This window comes from Myotis davidii, unplaced genomic scaffold, assembly GCF_000327345.1.
Source record: "Myotis davidii unplaced genomic scaffold, ASM32734v1 scaffold313, whole genome shotgun sequence".
Lineage (NCBI taxonomy): Eukaryota > Metazoa > Chordata > Mammalia > Chiroptera > Vespertilionidae > Myotis > Myotis davidii.
In genome coordinates this window covers 128,345-144,985 of record NW_006286275.1, presented here as the reverse complement: position 1 = coordinate 144,985, position 16,641 = coordinate 128,345, and the positions used below count along the sequence as shown (strand labels likewise).

At 41.4% G+C, this 16,641-nt stretch overlaps 1 protein-coding gene across 1 annotated transcript in view; it reads right to left on the bottom strand.

The window, feature by feature from the left end:
- LRRC1 (leucine rich repeat containing 1) overlaps window positions 1-16,641 on the bottom strand; it is a gene marked incomplete at both ends in the record, with an annotated part of 71,043 nt that overhangs the window by 14,763 nt on the left and 39,639 nt on the right. Inside the window, 6 exons of the mRNA XM_006757748.2 lie at window positions 5,729-5,812; window positions 7,583-7,701; window positions 9,772-9,916; window positions 12,374-12,448; window positions 13,363-13,426; window positions 13,694-13,750. Of these exons, the coding sequence (XP_006757811.2) occupies window positions 5,729-5,812; window positions 7,583-7,701; window positions 9,772-9,916; window positions 12,374-12,448; window positions 13,363-13,426; window positions 13,694-13,750 (544 nt within the window). The remainder of the gene's footprint in view (window positions 1-5,728; window positions 5,813-7,582; window positions 7,702-9,771; window positions 9,917-12,373; window positions 12,449-13,362; window positions 13,427-13,693; window positions 13,751-16,641) is intronic.

Genomic DNA, 16,641 nt, shown 5'->3' with positions numbered 1-16,641 from the left:
AAAGTGCCTTTCCAGAAGACAAGGGGTTGCACTTGGATCTTCTGAGGATCACAGAATATAACTGAGAATCCTTGTGTAGCTGTTTTGTGTCTCAAGTCAAGGTGATACTGTCCTTACCTGTTTGTCACTAATCTAATCCATCTTAAGGAGATGGGACCTGCAGGCTATTAAGCAAACCTTTGGTCAGGTCAACTTTCACTAAGTTTTAATTGCCTCTGGGTTACATTACCCTAGAGAAGATAATCAGATGGATTCAACGATTCAAAAAGAAAGCCTACCTTTGTCTGCCTATATCCCACTTTTGAATCCCTGTATTAAGTAGAAAGGTGCTTTCATTTCTTTTAGTAGCTTCCTTTTGATATTATTTGTAGTAGAAGTGAACCCACATTTCATTGGCAAAAACGAAAACGTACAATAAGCAAAATCTGGTCAAAATACAATTTGAAGAGAAATATTATGATGTGTCATTTCAGAAACCAAAGACTATTTTTTTTGCCCCACTATCATCTATGGCATATTATTCAAATGTCCACTATTTCATAAATGTTTTGGAAACCACGTGGCTTTGGGGCTCTGAATTATTGGGTCTCTGACATCAAAATATCGACTAAGAGCTATGGCATTCTTCTTTCTAGTGATAAGAAAGTAATTTATGTTGACTGAAAAATAAAAACCTTATACACGCACACACACACACACAAGAACAAGGAGAAAATAACTGAAGTCCCATCCGAATACAAAGGGATAATCAGTATTTAAAAATTTGAGGGACAATCTTTCAGTATTATTGCCATGCATTTGATTCTGCACATACACTTCAACAAAATTAGGACCAACACTAGGACCTTCAGCACCTTTGTTTCCATATGGCATCAAGAAAGTTTTCCCATGTCATCACATTTCTAAAAAGATTTTTACTGACCACATAATTATCTTCTTCTACAGATGTATCTCAGATGACGTAACAAATCACTCTGATTAGACACTGCTAGTTAGTGCTACCATTTCTTGCTGTGTAATCTTGGGCAAATTACTTAACCCCTGTGTCTTAGTTTCACAACTTGTTACATAGGGATAACGATTTACCTACACCTCACAAAACTATTGTGAAAATTAGATAAGAATATGCATGAAAGCTAACAGTGCCTGGCACATGTTAGCTGCCTCTCTAAATGGTTGGCCTGGTGCCTGCACATGTTAGCTGCCCCTATATGTACTGTGAGAAATATTCTTGTGCACACTCTTGGTGTATATCCGTAATTTTTTTTCTCAGGATAAAAGTCCTAGAAGTGGAATTGCAGAATCCAAGGGTATGTACACTTTTAAAGTTTTTAATAATAATATCACATTTCCCACCAGAGAAGCCATAATAATTTATACTTTCATAATAAAATGCACTTTCCTGTACCCTTGCCAAAATGTGGTATCATTATTATTATTTTTTTAATCTTGAAAATCTGATACGTCAAAATGCTTCCACTAACATTTCTGTGGATACTAATGGAGCTAATTTTTTTTTTATATTTATAGCCATTTCTATTTTTTCTTCTATGAATCGCTTATTGATTCTTGTGAAGGGGAGAATTCTTTGCTTTCGTTTTTGTCCACTTTCCATAGTGGAAACATCTTTTTCTCAATGTTATGAAAGATTTTCTAATAAAGTAAGGCGAGACCTTATTCATCTGTAATGTTGTAAATGTCCCACTGCCTCCAGGCTGTCTGTAACCTCTTAAAGATCAGAAATCTAATTTTTACATAGGCAAATCCATCAACTGTTTCTTTTATGATTTATTTCCTCTTTAAGTTTAGGAATGCTTTCTCTATTTTGGAATCCAACGGTCAACTATATTTTATTCTAGTATTTTTCAGGTTTGATAGTATCTTTTATTTAACAATAAATCATTTAGAATATGATGGGAACATTGTAAATTATTCATTGAAATAATTTTAAATTGTAATAATAAGAATACCTGACCACCACAGACATTTCTGAATATCACAATAACATTTATGGGTAATTAATGTAGACAGATTGCCTGCTAAAGAAAGGCTCTGTCCAACAATCTGCAAATCTTACCTGTCTCAGGTAGGACAGGTGTGGTGCATTTAGGGTCATGACTATTTTGACCTAATGCAGACAAAAGACTGGGGTCTAAACTTGGGAATATGCTCAATCTCTTCCATCCAGAAACTTTATGGACCAGGCTATTTAAAGTGAAAATTTGTTTAGGGAATATTATGAAGTTGCTGGCTGTCTTTATCATACTCATGATCATACATACACCAACTCCCTGTCAGATAACACAGCCTTCCTTCCTCCCTCTACCAAAAATATGAGAGTTTTAGGGAACCTCCTATTCCCAGAAGCATACACTTAAGCAACAGGATGAGAAAAGATACAAATAAGTTGCTTGAAAAATCAGAAGCATGCCACATGTAGCAAATCAAGCAAATCTAGCTTTTCCATGGAATAGTGCCAATAAACCAGGATTTAGTGAAGACAGATGAGCCGCCAGGTTATGCCTCTGAGAGTTTGTGAAGAACTTAAAATGTAATTCACAGAAAAGCATTCTCTTATGAGAAAATAATCTGAACAAATCTGACGTAACAAATAAAGTTCCAGGCCATGCAGTCATTAAAAAAAATGAATTTAGAGGAAAATGTCCAATATTTTACAATGAAGTACACACAGAGCAGTCAGCTGATTTGAATCTTCATGCATTTACAAAGCAAATGGAAGGTAGAGATGCAACTGTGGTCTGAACCATACTTACAGGATAGCAAGTTTACCTGACTTTTCTAAATTTCCAAGCAGCTAACAATTAAGAAAACAAGAGACATTCATTGATTTGCAAATGTTTACTACGAATAACACCACAAAACACAAACAAACTATTATTGTGACCCACACAGTACAAACATTTTCCCCTCAAGCATTTGGAAAAAACGCAAGTAAATGCTGCTATAGACTAAGAAGCTGTGCTATAAAACTGACAATATACAATACTATCACATTGAAAAAAAGACAAAAACTAGGAAGAACTACACAGCACAGCAGGCCAATGGCAATTAATACAACTAAGGCTTTGGGGCATATAAAATGAATTAGTTAGCATTTCTGTTTAGATATGTCATGCGTGCAACTTAATTGTTCAAGAGAAAGTAATAAAGATTTGAAAGAAAATAATCCAACCAGGCAAGTGCAGGATTTGATCAAATGGTATCAAGTTTGGAGACAGAGCAAGTGATTGCATGTGGTCACTGTGGCATAAGCCTCCCCTCCACCCCCCACCCCCCCACACACACGCACACACAGGGTCACAGGGCCTAGCACACTCAGCGCACAGACTCATGGCATGATGGTGCAGCCCAGACCAACATGACGCAGTTCGAGGTCAGGAGGCCCTTGGTGGCTTGGCTGCTCAGCCCCAATGGTCAGAGGCAAGCACTCAGCCATTTCTGCGGGCTACCACACTGTGATCTGCAGCAGAATTGGAGACACATGCTCAGTGCACCTCTGACTCTGGGGCTGAGTGTGTGGGCAGGAGTGAAGATGTGCTGCAAAGATCCAGTTCCTGATACATTCTCTGCTGTATCTGGCAGCTGAGGGATAGGCACAGACCTCATTCCTGCATCAAATTCTCGATGCCAGAAAACCAATGATAATTTCTCAGAAAGTAGATAAAACGTGATAGCTAACTAAAAATGCTTTGAAGCTAGAAATACTTTCACTTTTCAAATCATGAAAAGCTGCCTCTAGTAAATGCATGCAGACACACAGCATGCACTAGGCATAACTCTCTAAAAGAAACGAGAAGTACAGGTTTCATTCTCTTAAAGTGAACAGAGAACTGAGGCTAACATAATTGCTGAGTCCTATAAAAATAAAATTCTAAAGCTCTTGTCTAGAATGTGTTCCTTTGGGAGAAAATCAAAAGAAAGGGAGAGGGAAGTGGGAGGTGGGGTGAAACTGGGGATTAACATTATACTGAAAAGTGCTCTCTTTGGCATTCACATTGAAATATTCCTAAAACATAATAATTTTCTAAAATGCCCAAACTAAAGATAACCTGACCTTTATCTAATTAAGATCCTGCCACACCTCAAGGTCACATAGATGAAAAGGTTGGGCTGAGTCAGTATCAGCTGAGGGGCCAAGTTACTCTTGGCCAGTGAAGAGCCGTGAGCTGTGAGCTGGCTGTGGGAGACACATCTTTGCAGCCCAGTTCTAGACCCCCAGCTATGTGAGCCCTAGCAAGGAAAGCTGCTTGCTGGACTGTTTCCTCCTCTGTGAAATGAGGAAACGCCATGACCTTCAGAGCGGAGTGAGGACTCAGAGTTAACACATGAAAGCTCCTAGTCCAGCGAGGGCCTTGAGGAAGAAAGTCATAAATCTTTCTACCTCTCGGTGCCTGTGTTTGCATCTGATCTGTCGTCACCCACATGCATGTTCTATCCCACAGGAGTACGATTAATGTGCAGAATGATGCTCAGCTCTGTACACTGGTTTATCACTTAGAGACTGGCACCACATGTTTTGATTGGCAGAATCTCTTAGTTGTGCCCCAGTTAGGCTGAGGTGTAGACTTCAGAGAGCTGGGAACAGTTTTATTTGGATGCCAGTGTTCAGACTGAGGATGTGTCAGAATATGGTCACATTTACAATGAATGTCCTCGTGCTTCCGTTCAGGGACGCTGGCCGTCTAACCCAGGGAGCAGACTGGGACACGGAGGGCAGGGCACCGAGATGAGGAAAGGAGGGAAGAAATCAGGCCAAGTTCAGGCACCCTGAGACGTACACCAGGAAAATAAGAGCTCCTCAAGTTCTGGCTGGTTAGATGGCAGCTCAGAAATTATTCCAAGGATGTTGAAAACTGTCAAAACAGAGAAATACAAAGGAAACTGCACCTGGCCGGTGACCGCATCACACAATCCCACACCTTGCTATGTGAGGCCCTGCCGAAGGGAAAGGGATTCACCAACATTGATGAAGAGAAAAACGGTGGCTTATGCTTAGTTTTAGACTCTGTTGTTAATTTAAAAAGTCAAGCTCAACACTGCCCATCTCCAATCACATCCTCCTACTTCCTAGTAGAATAAGCCTTCTTTTAAACAACACACTGGACGCCTCCTTTGCCATGCTATGGGCTTCCTTCTCGTTCTGAGCATTTTCACCTCCCCGGCAGAACGTCACAGCCTCTAAGTCCACACACCACTCTCCACAATGGGCAGCGACCGTCCACTTTCTCCTGCTTAGAGCACCGACAAGAAAAAGTCCTGAAAACCCAGCTGTCGCTTCCCATTTGCCTTCCTCTGTGTGGGTGGCTTGGCATGAGCCCTGTCCAAGGGTCATCTCTGCCCAGGAACAACGTGGCATCAAGACCCATTTTTATCATTCCATGGCTTATGGGGCAGTTTAACCTCACATTAAATTCAATCAAACCCGAAGTCATCCCCTTCCTCTGCCAAACCCCCAAATCACCATGGTGTCCCTGTTCACTGTCGGCCAAGGCCGCAGCCTCGGTCTCTCTCTTCCACCCACTCTCTTCAGTGTCACTGACGATCACTCTTTGATAGAATTCCTCCAACCATGTCTATACTCACGGACGAGAGTTCACGCATTTAAAAAGCACCACATAAGTCTTTTTAAAGCATTTGACATTTTGATCCCTTCTGTGTTATTATAATTTCTTTGTAATTATTATTTTTTTATTTTTTTAACACATACCTCTTTTGGTAAAGACACTAATTTATTTCTGTCTGCATTCAAGTTGCTCAGCTTCTTAAGTTTTCCAATGCTCTTAGGTAAGGTCTGTTAAAATAACATTTTTATTATTAACTTAACACATATTTTAACATGGCACAGTAAAACAGAGCTTTTCAAAGACTTGTAATCTCATCAAGGGACAGAAGCAAGCATTCTTCCTAAGAATCAAATATTTGTGAATTTCACTTGGGGATGTGGACTTAGATATTTTGCATTTTGGCTGGGAAGAGAAAAACACCTAATAAAGAGGTAATGAAGGCTTTTCAACTCAAATGAGAGTTTAATTATCTTCAAGATTCACCCCTACCCTGTGCGCACCTTCAAGAACCACACTGATGTGATCGCGTGGCTGTCTAAGAAGCCACAGTGCTGGGCAGGTGACCGAGTGCTGAGCAGAGGTGCCGTGACCCAGGGAAGAGAGAAGGGGTAAGGGCCGCTGTGTGGAGCACTGAATCCTACAGGTGGGGGTCTTCAACACTCCAAAGGACTCAGAGGGTAAATGTTATTTTTATTTATTTATGTTTAATGTTATTTTTAAAATTATTATGGCCTGGTTGGTGAGGCTCAGGGGTCAAGTGTCGACCTAGGAACCAGGAAGTCACGGTTTGATTCCCAGTCGGGGCACATGCCCGGGTTGCCGGCTCGATCTCCAGTGGGGGGCATGCAGGAGGCAGCTACTCAATGATTCTCTCCCATCATTGATGTTTCTATCTCTCTCTCCCTCTCCATTCCTCTCTGAATTTAATAAAATACAAATTTTTAAAAGGCTGTTATGATTACTATTTTTAAGCCTAAAACCAAAAACCAGGGCAGGAAAGTTTGGTCACTCCCCCCACGCCTGCCTGAGGAGTCGGCTTGCACTGCCTAAGGAGATGCAGCCCCTCTCCCGCTGATTCCGTCTTTGGTCAACTCTTGCTGTCCTTTGTTGCTCTTTTCACCAAAAGACCATTACTTACTCTTTTATGAAGGAGGAGGAGGAGGAGGAGGAGGAGGAGGAGGAGGATGGGAAGAAGGAGAAGAAAGAGAAGGAAAAGCAGAGTTAAAAATAAAGTGACAAAATGAAGACAGCAAAAAGGGAAATGTAGGAAAGTAAACTGAAGAAAACAATAGCGGCTAAAAGAGTATTAAAAAAGGAGAAAAGGGAGGTGAAGTGATAGATGGAGGACTGATGAAAACAAAGGCAGCAGCAGGAAGTGAGAAGGCAACTGAGATCTGCTGTCACCCTGCTGACCTGCCCCCGCAGGCGGTGCACGCCAAGGCCTGTGCCCCGGTAGGACCGGAAGCCTGGTCCAAGTGCGGGACTCCTGCAGTCACCTCCACCTTCTACTTCTAGGATGGGGTGAGCTCACATCAAAGCCCAGCAGATACCACTCTCTGGCTCCCCCCAAAAAGCATTCCTCCCCCAGTCCCACGAGGCTTTCCTGGCCAGCCACCATTTCCTGCCCATCTCTCCCACTCTTCCCTTTTGCCACAGAATCCAGAGAGAACAGTGTTTCCTCTGAGGCCCTTGGCACCCACGGCAGCGGCACATCCACCAACAATGCTGATCCCTGCCCCTCACTGGTGTCCGTGCAGTCCCTGTACTGGGAGCACCACAGTGGCACACACATCTGACAGGGGGGTGGAAACACCACTTCCCTCACTTACGCAGATTAAAAACCAGTCATCTTCGTATCATGTATTTGCTTCTTCGCAAGTCCCTTTTTTGTGTGTTACATAAGGGAATTTCCATTTAGTGCACCCAAGTTACAAATAAGTAGAATCCACCCTGATAAGTTTTATAAATACCCATTTGAATGCATAAACCACACTCACCAGGAGTCGGTTTTCTGTGAGAACCAATTCAGTGAGGCTCTCACAGTCACCAATTGTTTCAGGCAACTGTGTTAGTCTGTTCTGATCCACCTTCAAGATCGACAGCTTCTTTAGTTTTCCTGAAAAATTATTAAATTCATTAGTAACAATTGTTTTCCTAATCATCATTTGGTATTTCCTATCTGCTGTTCTTTCTTGTTATAGTTATTCATTTTTTCCTCACCCAGCTTTTCACATTATGAAATTACATCATTCTCATTCAGATCACTAAAGGTTGGGAGTTAAAACAATTTGCTCAGGACATCAAAAAGTCAGCAATTAGAAGCCAATCATTTTAAAAGTCCCTACCTAAAAGTATCATATCAAAGCCAGAAAATTTGAAGAAAATTAAACAGCTGGCTCTTAATGGATCTTTTAAAACAGGAGACAAGCTTTTATCTTAGTCCAAGAATCCTCCTACTAATAACAAAGAACACTAAAGTGCAGTTTATTCCATCACTTATGACTGAGCATGACTTAGTGACGATCCCTATATTGTAGTATTTCTATACATGCAGAATGAGATGGTCACCTTTGACAAGTGCCATGAAAGACCGAGTCCACCATGGAAAAGAAGAATCTGTTTACTGCAGCCTCCTCGGGTTCCCACTGAGTGAAGAAAATCCCAGGTCATTCAGATTCTCATTCTCAACTACAACTCAGGGGACTCTGCCCACAGAGCAGATGTCCTCTGCTATCTACTAAGAGTGGCTGGCATGATTAACCTTCCCCAGGAAAACCAGAAAGCAGCCTCTATCTTAGGAGAGACATAAAGCTGGAGAAAGGGAAATGTCGAAAAGATTAGCTTGTCTTGGGTGGCCTTACAGGGCAACGCAGAACTAACCTCCTTGAGCCCTTTATTTAGCACCACCAGCCATAATTACCACTGTCCCAGAGGGTTCTAGGCAACTGTGAACCCTGTCCTGTCAGGAGGCAGGCACACTGGCATTCCCCACAGGGCACACTGTATCCCACACTTGACACATCTCGCCCCAACAGGAGTCTCCCCAACAGTCAGACTGACGAGTGGTCTTGCAGCCTCCCTGGAATACTTCCAGCGACAGGGTGCTCACTTCTTCACTACGCAGCCCAGACTACCTTGTACAAATATCTCTCTTAAAGCCTTTCTTATCAAGTTGAGATTCATGGTCCTTGACTTTTCCCATTTGAACTGGAAGATATAATACATCTCCTCCTCCATGAGAGCCTTTCAAATGCTTGAAACTAGCCACCTCACGCCCCTGTTTCTTCCTATTACAGGCACTAAAACACCGCCAGCTCCTACAACTGCTTTCAGTTGCCATATATGATTCTCCGTGAACATTTCTACCTTGAGTCAAAATCCCCAAAAGGCAATGTCTATATGGTGGCTGAGCTGCTGTCACCTTCATCCTGACCAAACCCCAGGAAGGAAGCAGTCCTCTGCCATACAGTTTCTCCTACTGAAAGTTTCAGAAAACTCCCTTCGATGTTTTGAATAAAAGTTTAATGAAGGTCAAAGACAGAAATCCTATGACAACTATATGGTTAAATGTAGCTTCTTACAATTGCTTTGCTATGGTGGGGCTGCTAGTCCATATCTGTGTATACCTTCTCTGTTTGCATTTATTTTCTCAAACTTAAATGAATTTCTTTATGCTAAAGGAAATGTCTGGACTAATTTTTTGAAAAGAAACAGCACAGAATGGTTAATGTAAAGGATTATTCTCATTGTCTCAGAAAAGGCTCAACTCCAGTGCACCGTGCCAGCTTGAGCAGCCCTTCCCCAGGTTATGCAATAAGGTCAAAGTTACTTTCTCCTCAACTATTGAGAATGCTCAATTAGAAATTTCTTAATGAAGGCTCATGTGCCTGAAATACATTCAGTAGGCTAATCCCTACTGAAGTCATTGAGACAAGGTGTGGATGAAGTAGATAGGAGTCAACAATTTTAAGAAATAATATCTATAATTGCTATCAAACCAAGGTGAAGGAAATACTTTCCTATAGAAAACTTAAATTGTATTATTTTTGCATTCCTTCTTAAAAAACAAACAAGGAAACTAAAGGAATCACATCCCCAGCTCCTGACTGTGGTGACTGAAGGATCAGAGTCCTCCAAACCCCCGAACAGCCAGCACCTTTAGGAGTTAGTTATTCCCAATACGTACCAATGCCATCCGGAATCGTTTCCAGTAAGTTCTGGGAAATGACTAAATCTGTTAATGAAGTCAGGCCACTGATTTCTTCAGGAAGTCTTTCCAACCTGTTTTCAGAGACATCTAAGCACAGCAGGTTCTTCAGATTTCCTATTTCCTACATCAGTGACACAGAAAAAGAAACTCATGCTTAAACCTGCCATAGCACAGAGAAATGTCTTACAGTGATATTTTGCAACCAAAACCCAGAGTAGTCCTAAGGATGTTTCTTCAGCATCTATCTAGATGTGAAGGCTGGAGTAAGTTTCCAGACCCTCTTCCAATGAAAACGGGAAGCTGCATGAATCAGTCACAGAGCTGGGAGCGATGCCAAGTCCTCCAACTTCAGGCAGGCAAGGAATCAGTCACTTAACAGATGAAGAGATTGGCACAGAGAGAGAACAAACAACTTTAAGGTCACAGGACCAGGGGGAAACAAGAGGCTGGAAACCAGTTCTCCAAGTTTGGAATCAATCAAGGGAACCCTGAGATTTTTCTCTGTTAAGAAACCATCTACTTTTTGTCTCCCATGACAGGTAGTACTTGTTACAACAAATATCAACGCAGCTGCTTCCCAGAAAAACTGGAGCATACAGACCCACTGACACATTTAACGTCAAGGGAAGAAAGAACTCGCATACTGCTTTTAAGGAAAAACAGTCTACCCAGGAGTGGGACAAGTACCTGGATGAGTCTAACAGTCTATTCAAGAGTTACTCTCCCTTCCCTTCCATTCACAAAAGTCCATGTTTTCTCTTATAACTGCTTCCACTTTTCCATTCCACTGCCACTCAATTAAGTGCCCACCCTCATTACCCTCTGCCCTGGACTGTTAGCTCTGCCTCTTAGCCTCTCTCTACCCAAGTTTGTTCTATAATCTGGCTTCCGTATTTCCCTCCTGGAAACATAGCTCTAGTCACATTATCAGACCACCCATCTACTCAAAAAAAAGTCTAGTGGATTCCCAGTGTCTTCAGAAGTACAAATTCCTCAATCTGTATTTAATTTGGTCTAATCTATTCTTTCCGTTTATCTCCTACCAATATGCATCCTATGACCCGCCCCTGCATTTCCTGTCATGGGAAAGCAGACTACATGTCTATTAATTTCACACCTGATCCCTGCAGTTGTTCTACTTTTTCATTAATTCCTTTTAACGATGTCATTGTATCCTTTTCTTTCTGTCATCGATGGAGACAAAAATAATTCTGATTATTTGAAACTGCCTGGTGTGTTTAGTACTGATTTAACAGAAGTTTATACAAGAAAAGCAACTGAGGTGTTTAAATAACCATTTAAAACACAATCACTGGTATTTTAATGTCTTGGTATTTAGGATGTGGCACTTTGCATATAATCATTTATGCACGTTTGCACACACATAATACTCTTCCCCCCTCATGTCTAATAGCTGGTATTTTATTACTTCCCTGACAACTTCCTGGTATTTCCCCTCTCCAACCTTTGACTCCTAAAATAACTAGAATTCTCTCAATTAGGATTGCTCAGATTTTTCTAGAGAAATCTAAGTATCAAACCCCCACAACACCAATTGCTGATCGGCCCTATCCTTTGCCCAAATGCAGCCAAGACCTCAGAAATAGACTCAAATTAGTTCCAAATGCCACTAGCTCTAAAGTGATGTCATGGAAAATCCGGGGCTACTGCTACATCAGGTACATTTTCACTCTGGTCCATCTTTCTAGTGTCAAGGCTCCCTGGGCGACATGGCATTCCCCACCTGAAGTGCACAGGCACCACACTGGTGCTCACTGCTGGGCAGAGACAGATGAGAGGTACTGTCAAATACAAGCACCTGCCCATCATGAAATAAACCCTGACTTTAAGACTGGCTGGATTACGCACCAGAGGATGAAATTCAGTAATAGTTGGAGGGGAAAAAATAAGAGGAAAATGCCCATTTGTGAAATAAAGAATTTTAATATTGCTTTCACACCATTTACAGGGCAAAATGTGGTCATAATTATGCCCAAGGCACATCATAAAGAGTGGCAGAAATGCATACCATCAGAATCAGGGGTCCCGGAAATTTATAAATTTGCTGGACTAGACATAAGCCATGTGGGTAGCAAGGATTAAGACTTCACACACTAAAGGATATAGTTTCTATCTTTAGTAATAGTGGGTTGGGGCTCTCAGTTTTTCTCTGGCAATACAGCATAATGAATGCTCAATATATTTCTCCAAATGTGCTCTTTCAACCAAAGTTTTTGGTTTTTAAGATCCCTTTTATAGCACTGCCAGCATGGCTCAGTGCTTGAGTGTCGACCTATGAACCAAGAGGTCACGGTTTGATTCTCGGTCAGGGCACATGCATGGGTTACGGGCTTGATCTCCAAATAGGGGGTGTGCAGGAGGCAGCTGATCAATGACTTCTCTCATCACTGATGTTTCTATCTCTCTCTCCCTCTCCCTTCCTCTCTGAAATCAATTAAGATTATATATATATATAAATCCCTTTTAAAGAAACTCTCATGTAGAAGCAGGGAAGATATGAGAGTGGTGGTGGCTACTGGTTTATGTTTGGGGGAGAATAAATGAAATTACCACGTACCTGAGGTAATTCTGAAAGTTGATTTCCATCCAACCAAAGATCCTTTAGATGTACGAGAGCTCCGATTGATTCTGGCTAAAACAAAAAGAATAATGTTATGGTAACAAAAATCCAACTTTGTCTTCCATTAAGAAAGAAAAAATCCTACTTTCAACAGTTAATGATGGGGTACCACAGAGGATGTCTGTTGGTATTTCTCTAATATCAAGCCCTCTTCATAAGAGCACCCCCAACACTCAACAATGCCAGTCATGTCCATGTATGCCCATCATCTTTGGCCCTAACCCTCCCTGCCTCCCAATCACAACTCTTTTATTATATACTGCAGGCCTGGTGCACACAATTTGTGTGTGGGTGGGGGGGGGAGTCCCCCTCAGCCCAGCCTGCACCTTCTCCAATCTGGGACACATTGGGGGATGTCTGACTGCCGGCCGGCCTGGTCGCCCCCAACTGCCCCCCTGCCAGCCTGGTCGCCCCTCACTAACCCCCCTGATGGTCTGGTCACCCCACGCAGCCTGCTTGTTCAGTCATTTGGTCATTCCTCACTAACCTCCCTGTCAGTCTGGTTGTAGGCAGCCATCTTGTGAGGGTTAATTTGCACATTACCTCTTTATTATATATGATGTTTTTATTGATTTTAGAGAGAGAAAGGGAGAGAGTGACAGAAACATCAATGATGAGAGAGAAACATTGATCAACCTCCTACATACCCTTTTACCAGGGATCGAGCTTGCAACCTGGGCATGTGCCCTGACTAGGAATCAAACTGTGACTCCTGGTTCATGGGTTGATACTCAACCACTGAGCTACACTGGCCAGGGCACAAATCACAATTCTTAACCCATGTGAACTATAGCACATTCTTTTATGCTGCCAAGCTAAACATGTGGAAATACTGGTTTAAAAGCATCCCTACAGATCTCTCTCAAAATTTGTGTTCATAAGTAAGAAAAAAGTTAAATTCAAAGCACTCTACAATACAGACTTACCAAATTGTATATTTCATTGTTTCCTAAGTCAAGTTCTTCTAGTCTCCGTAGCTGAGTAAGAGAGCTATTAAAAAAAAAAAAAAAAGCTCTTAGATAATACTTAGAAATACCAAGCAATGTGGTATTCCCTCACTTAAAACTAGTTTCCAAGAATAAGATTATTTGGATTTTATTAATATTGCAAAGGACGGACCACTAAGAGAAAGTTGACATCTCCCAAACTTTCCATAAGATACAGAATCTCTTTTTGACAAAATACAACAGTGCTTTTTTTTTAATGTTTGAAGAAATTCATTCGGTACAAAATCCCTCTTATTTTCCCCAGACTCACTCAGGAAGATATGTAAGAAGATTCTCTCTCAGTTCCAGTGAAGCCAGGTTATAAAGACTAGAAATGAACAGAAGAAAAAAGTGTAAGGAAAATTCCTGAGATTCTTCCTACTCCCCCTCCCAATACACACTCCATAAGGAGCAACTCTTAATGAAACCTGAACATTACTTCCCAGTGGGAAACCATCGCCACCACCCCACCACCACCCCCATTAAAAACAACATCACCTCTACCTCCCACATTTTAATTTTAAAAGAAAAAGAGTAGTAATCGTCACTATAAGGCACCCTCATTCAAATTTCTTGTTCATTTAATATATGCAAGTAACTCACTAGCAATCATTGAAAGACAACCATTCCCAGGACCAAGACAGAAGCAGGATATGTTCTCCTAGGCTCCAGAATGTCAAAAATGTGCTGTTACCATAAAAACAGTAACCTCACGGAGCTCAGAGCTCTTCTTCCAAACATCGGCAAGAAACCACCCCTGTCTGACATAAGTGGGCACTCAGTCCAAAGAGCCCAAGTACTCTACTTAATTAAGATCATAAACTAGGAGCAAGCAGTCGGAGCTCTATGGAAATAACTGATTTAAATGCATTAGGGATAATGTAATAGCACAGCTCACATGGTCCCTGGAATGCAAGTCTGACTCAGTAAGTGCAGCTATTATAATGTTTCTTTTATTTCTATTAAACCCCAGAATGGTACTCTTTTCAGCAGATTCTGCTGCCTCTTGTATAATCCATGCCTAACAGGAGCACCATGAAAGGAGACAGGTGTTCTCCCCAGACACTGATTGGTGGCAGTTCCTCATCACCAGCAACCTCGACATCCAAATGCTGTCAGCACTGGCATAACAAATTGACTCAGAAGAGACTGATTTGCCTGTTACTCCAACAGGCACTGTACTAAGCTCTATACCAATTGAAAGTTCAAGTTTCTGCTAACATCACCATAGTAACGTCCAGATTTGGAGAATTTTTATGTGTGAGCACACAGACATTATCCCAACACTCTAATCTGCCTTAATCCTCTATTTTCCTTCCAATACACAAGCCAGAATCATTGGTACAAACAAAGCTGGTTTCATAACACTGGAAAATGGAAACGTGATTGCATGAAGAGTATTATTTATATACTTAAAGCCCATTTGCTTGAAAATATATTTTAACTATACAATGACATGCACAAATTCTGTATCACCTCCAATTATAGAAACGGAATAATAGTTTTCACAATTGAAGCAAGAGCAAACAAATAAAACACTTTAGAATGCATTATTTTTGAAAAATAAAAATCCCTGATAATAAGCAATTATGAATTTAATAACATCCTCCAAATAAAATGCAAACAGGTGGGAAGCTGGAGCTGTCTGGTTCCACTTTCTCTGGGCCACGTGTTTACACAAAAGAAATAACAATGGGAAGGAGGGAGTGGTGAGGACCCCAGCCAGCATCTACTTCAAAAAGCAATCACAAGATAAGGGTGATAAGTAAGATTTTAAAAGATGTTGCAAAAGTAAAGATTTCAAAAGAAAGAGCTTCTTTTTCAGTTTTAAATTTTCATGTGACCCCCTAGCCGATTTTATTGGGGAGGTGGTAATCATTTGGCTATTTTCACATTTATCTTTTTAAAATCGCTACTAGAGCTGTCATTTCATATCTTCATTACTTTCACACCTAACACTGTGACACACTAAAGACTTCCTCACTAAACACAAGGGGGGAAAGAAGTCCTTTGCTTCAAAAACTTTCCTCATTGGGCGTCAGAAAAAGCTTGTTAAGGCAGTTTGACAGGCCTTGGTGCTGAGTGTGCTGCTTACCAAGGTCTGCAGGCTTCACTGAGGCTTTTCCTTCCTCAAACACAGGGACGGGGCTGGGGAGACACCTGCCCACTGCATGTGGCAGGAGGTGCCTAGCAGGGCTCCTTACAGGGCTCACCTTTTAATTAACAACAATCAGCACCAGAGCTGGGATGACACAATCAGGAATGTGAGGCTTAGTGTGAGGTCCACTGGAAAGTGGCAGGGCCACAATTCAAATCTGGTTGAGAGCCAACACTGCAGGCCTGCTGCTTCCCTGCCCCCAGGCATTCTCTGGAACTTTCTGGTTATCATTTAAATTTTAAAAACACCTGCCAATTTGGGATGACTACATCTTACCTTCCTAACCACAGCAAGGACACTGGGATTTTTGTTGGTTTACATGTCATTTTAAAAATATGATACACATTTTTTAATTATCTTTAAATTTTGTCTTGAAGGTAAAAGGCATAGTCGGCCACAGTTACTAAGGAAATAATGCTTGAGCAAAAATATTGCAAAGACTTACAGACATATGCAACTTAATAATGTCCTATTAGATTAAACACATAGTTCCCACTCCTATCATGTTAACATCCAAATATAATATCCTCTTAAGTAAAAAAGGTCCGACTCAAAAGCTCTTAGTTTCTATTGTTTTTGGATAGTAAGGAAAAGATGACTCTCCAGGTGTTACAACAACAAATATCATAGTTTGTAACCTTTCTAAACTCAAAAATTAACTTAAAGTAAATAAAATAATAGCCTTTCTGAGGTAATACTTCCCCATAATTTTAAACTATTTAAAATGAAGAACTCGAACATTATAATCAGACTACGGACCCACAGATGAAAGTGTCCTTCTAAAAAGAGTATGTGGAGTTTGAGAGACCAGAGCCCCGGCTCCAATACTGGCCTGTCCCTCACTAACCAGCTAAGGTGCTTCACCACTGTATCTCAATTTCCCCTAAAATGAATACAATCATATCTACTACTACTACTACTACTAAAGGCCTGATGCAGGAAATTTGTGCACAGGGGTGAGGGATGGGGGGGGGTGGGAGGGTCCCTCAGCCCGGCCTGCACCCTCTCCAATCCAGAACCCCTTGGGGGCTGTCCGACTGCCTCTCGCAATCCGGAACCGG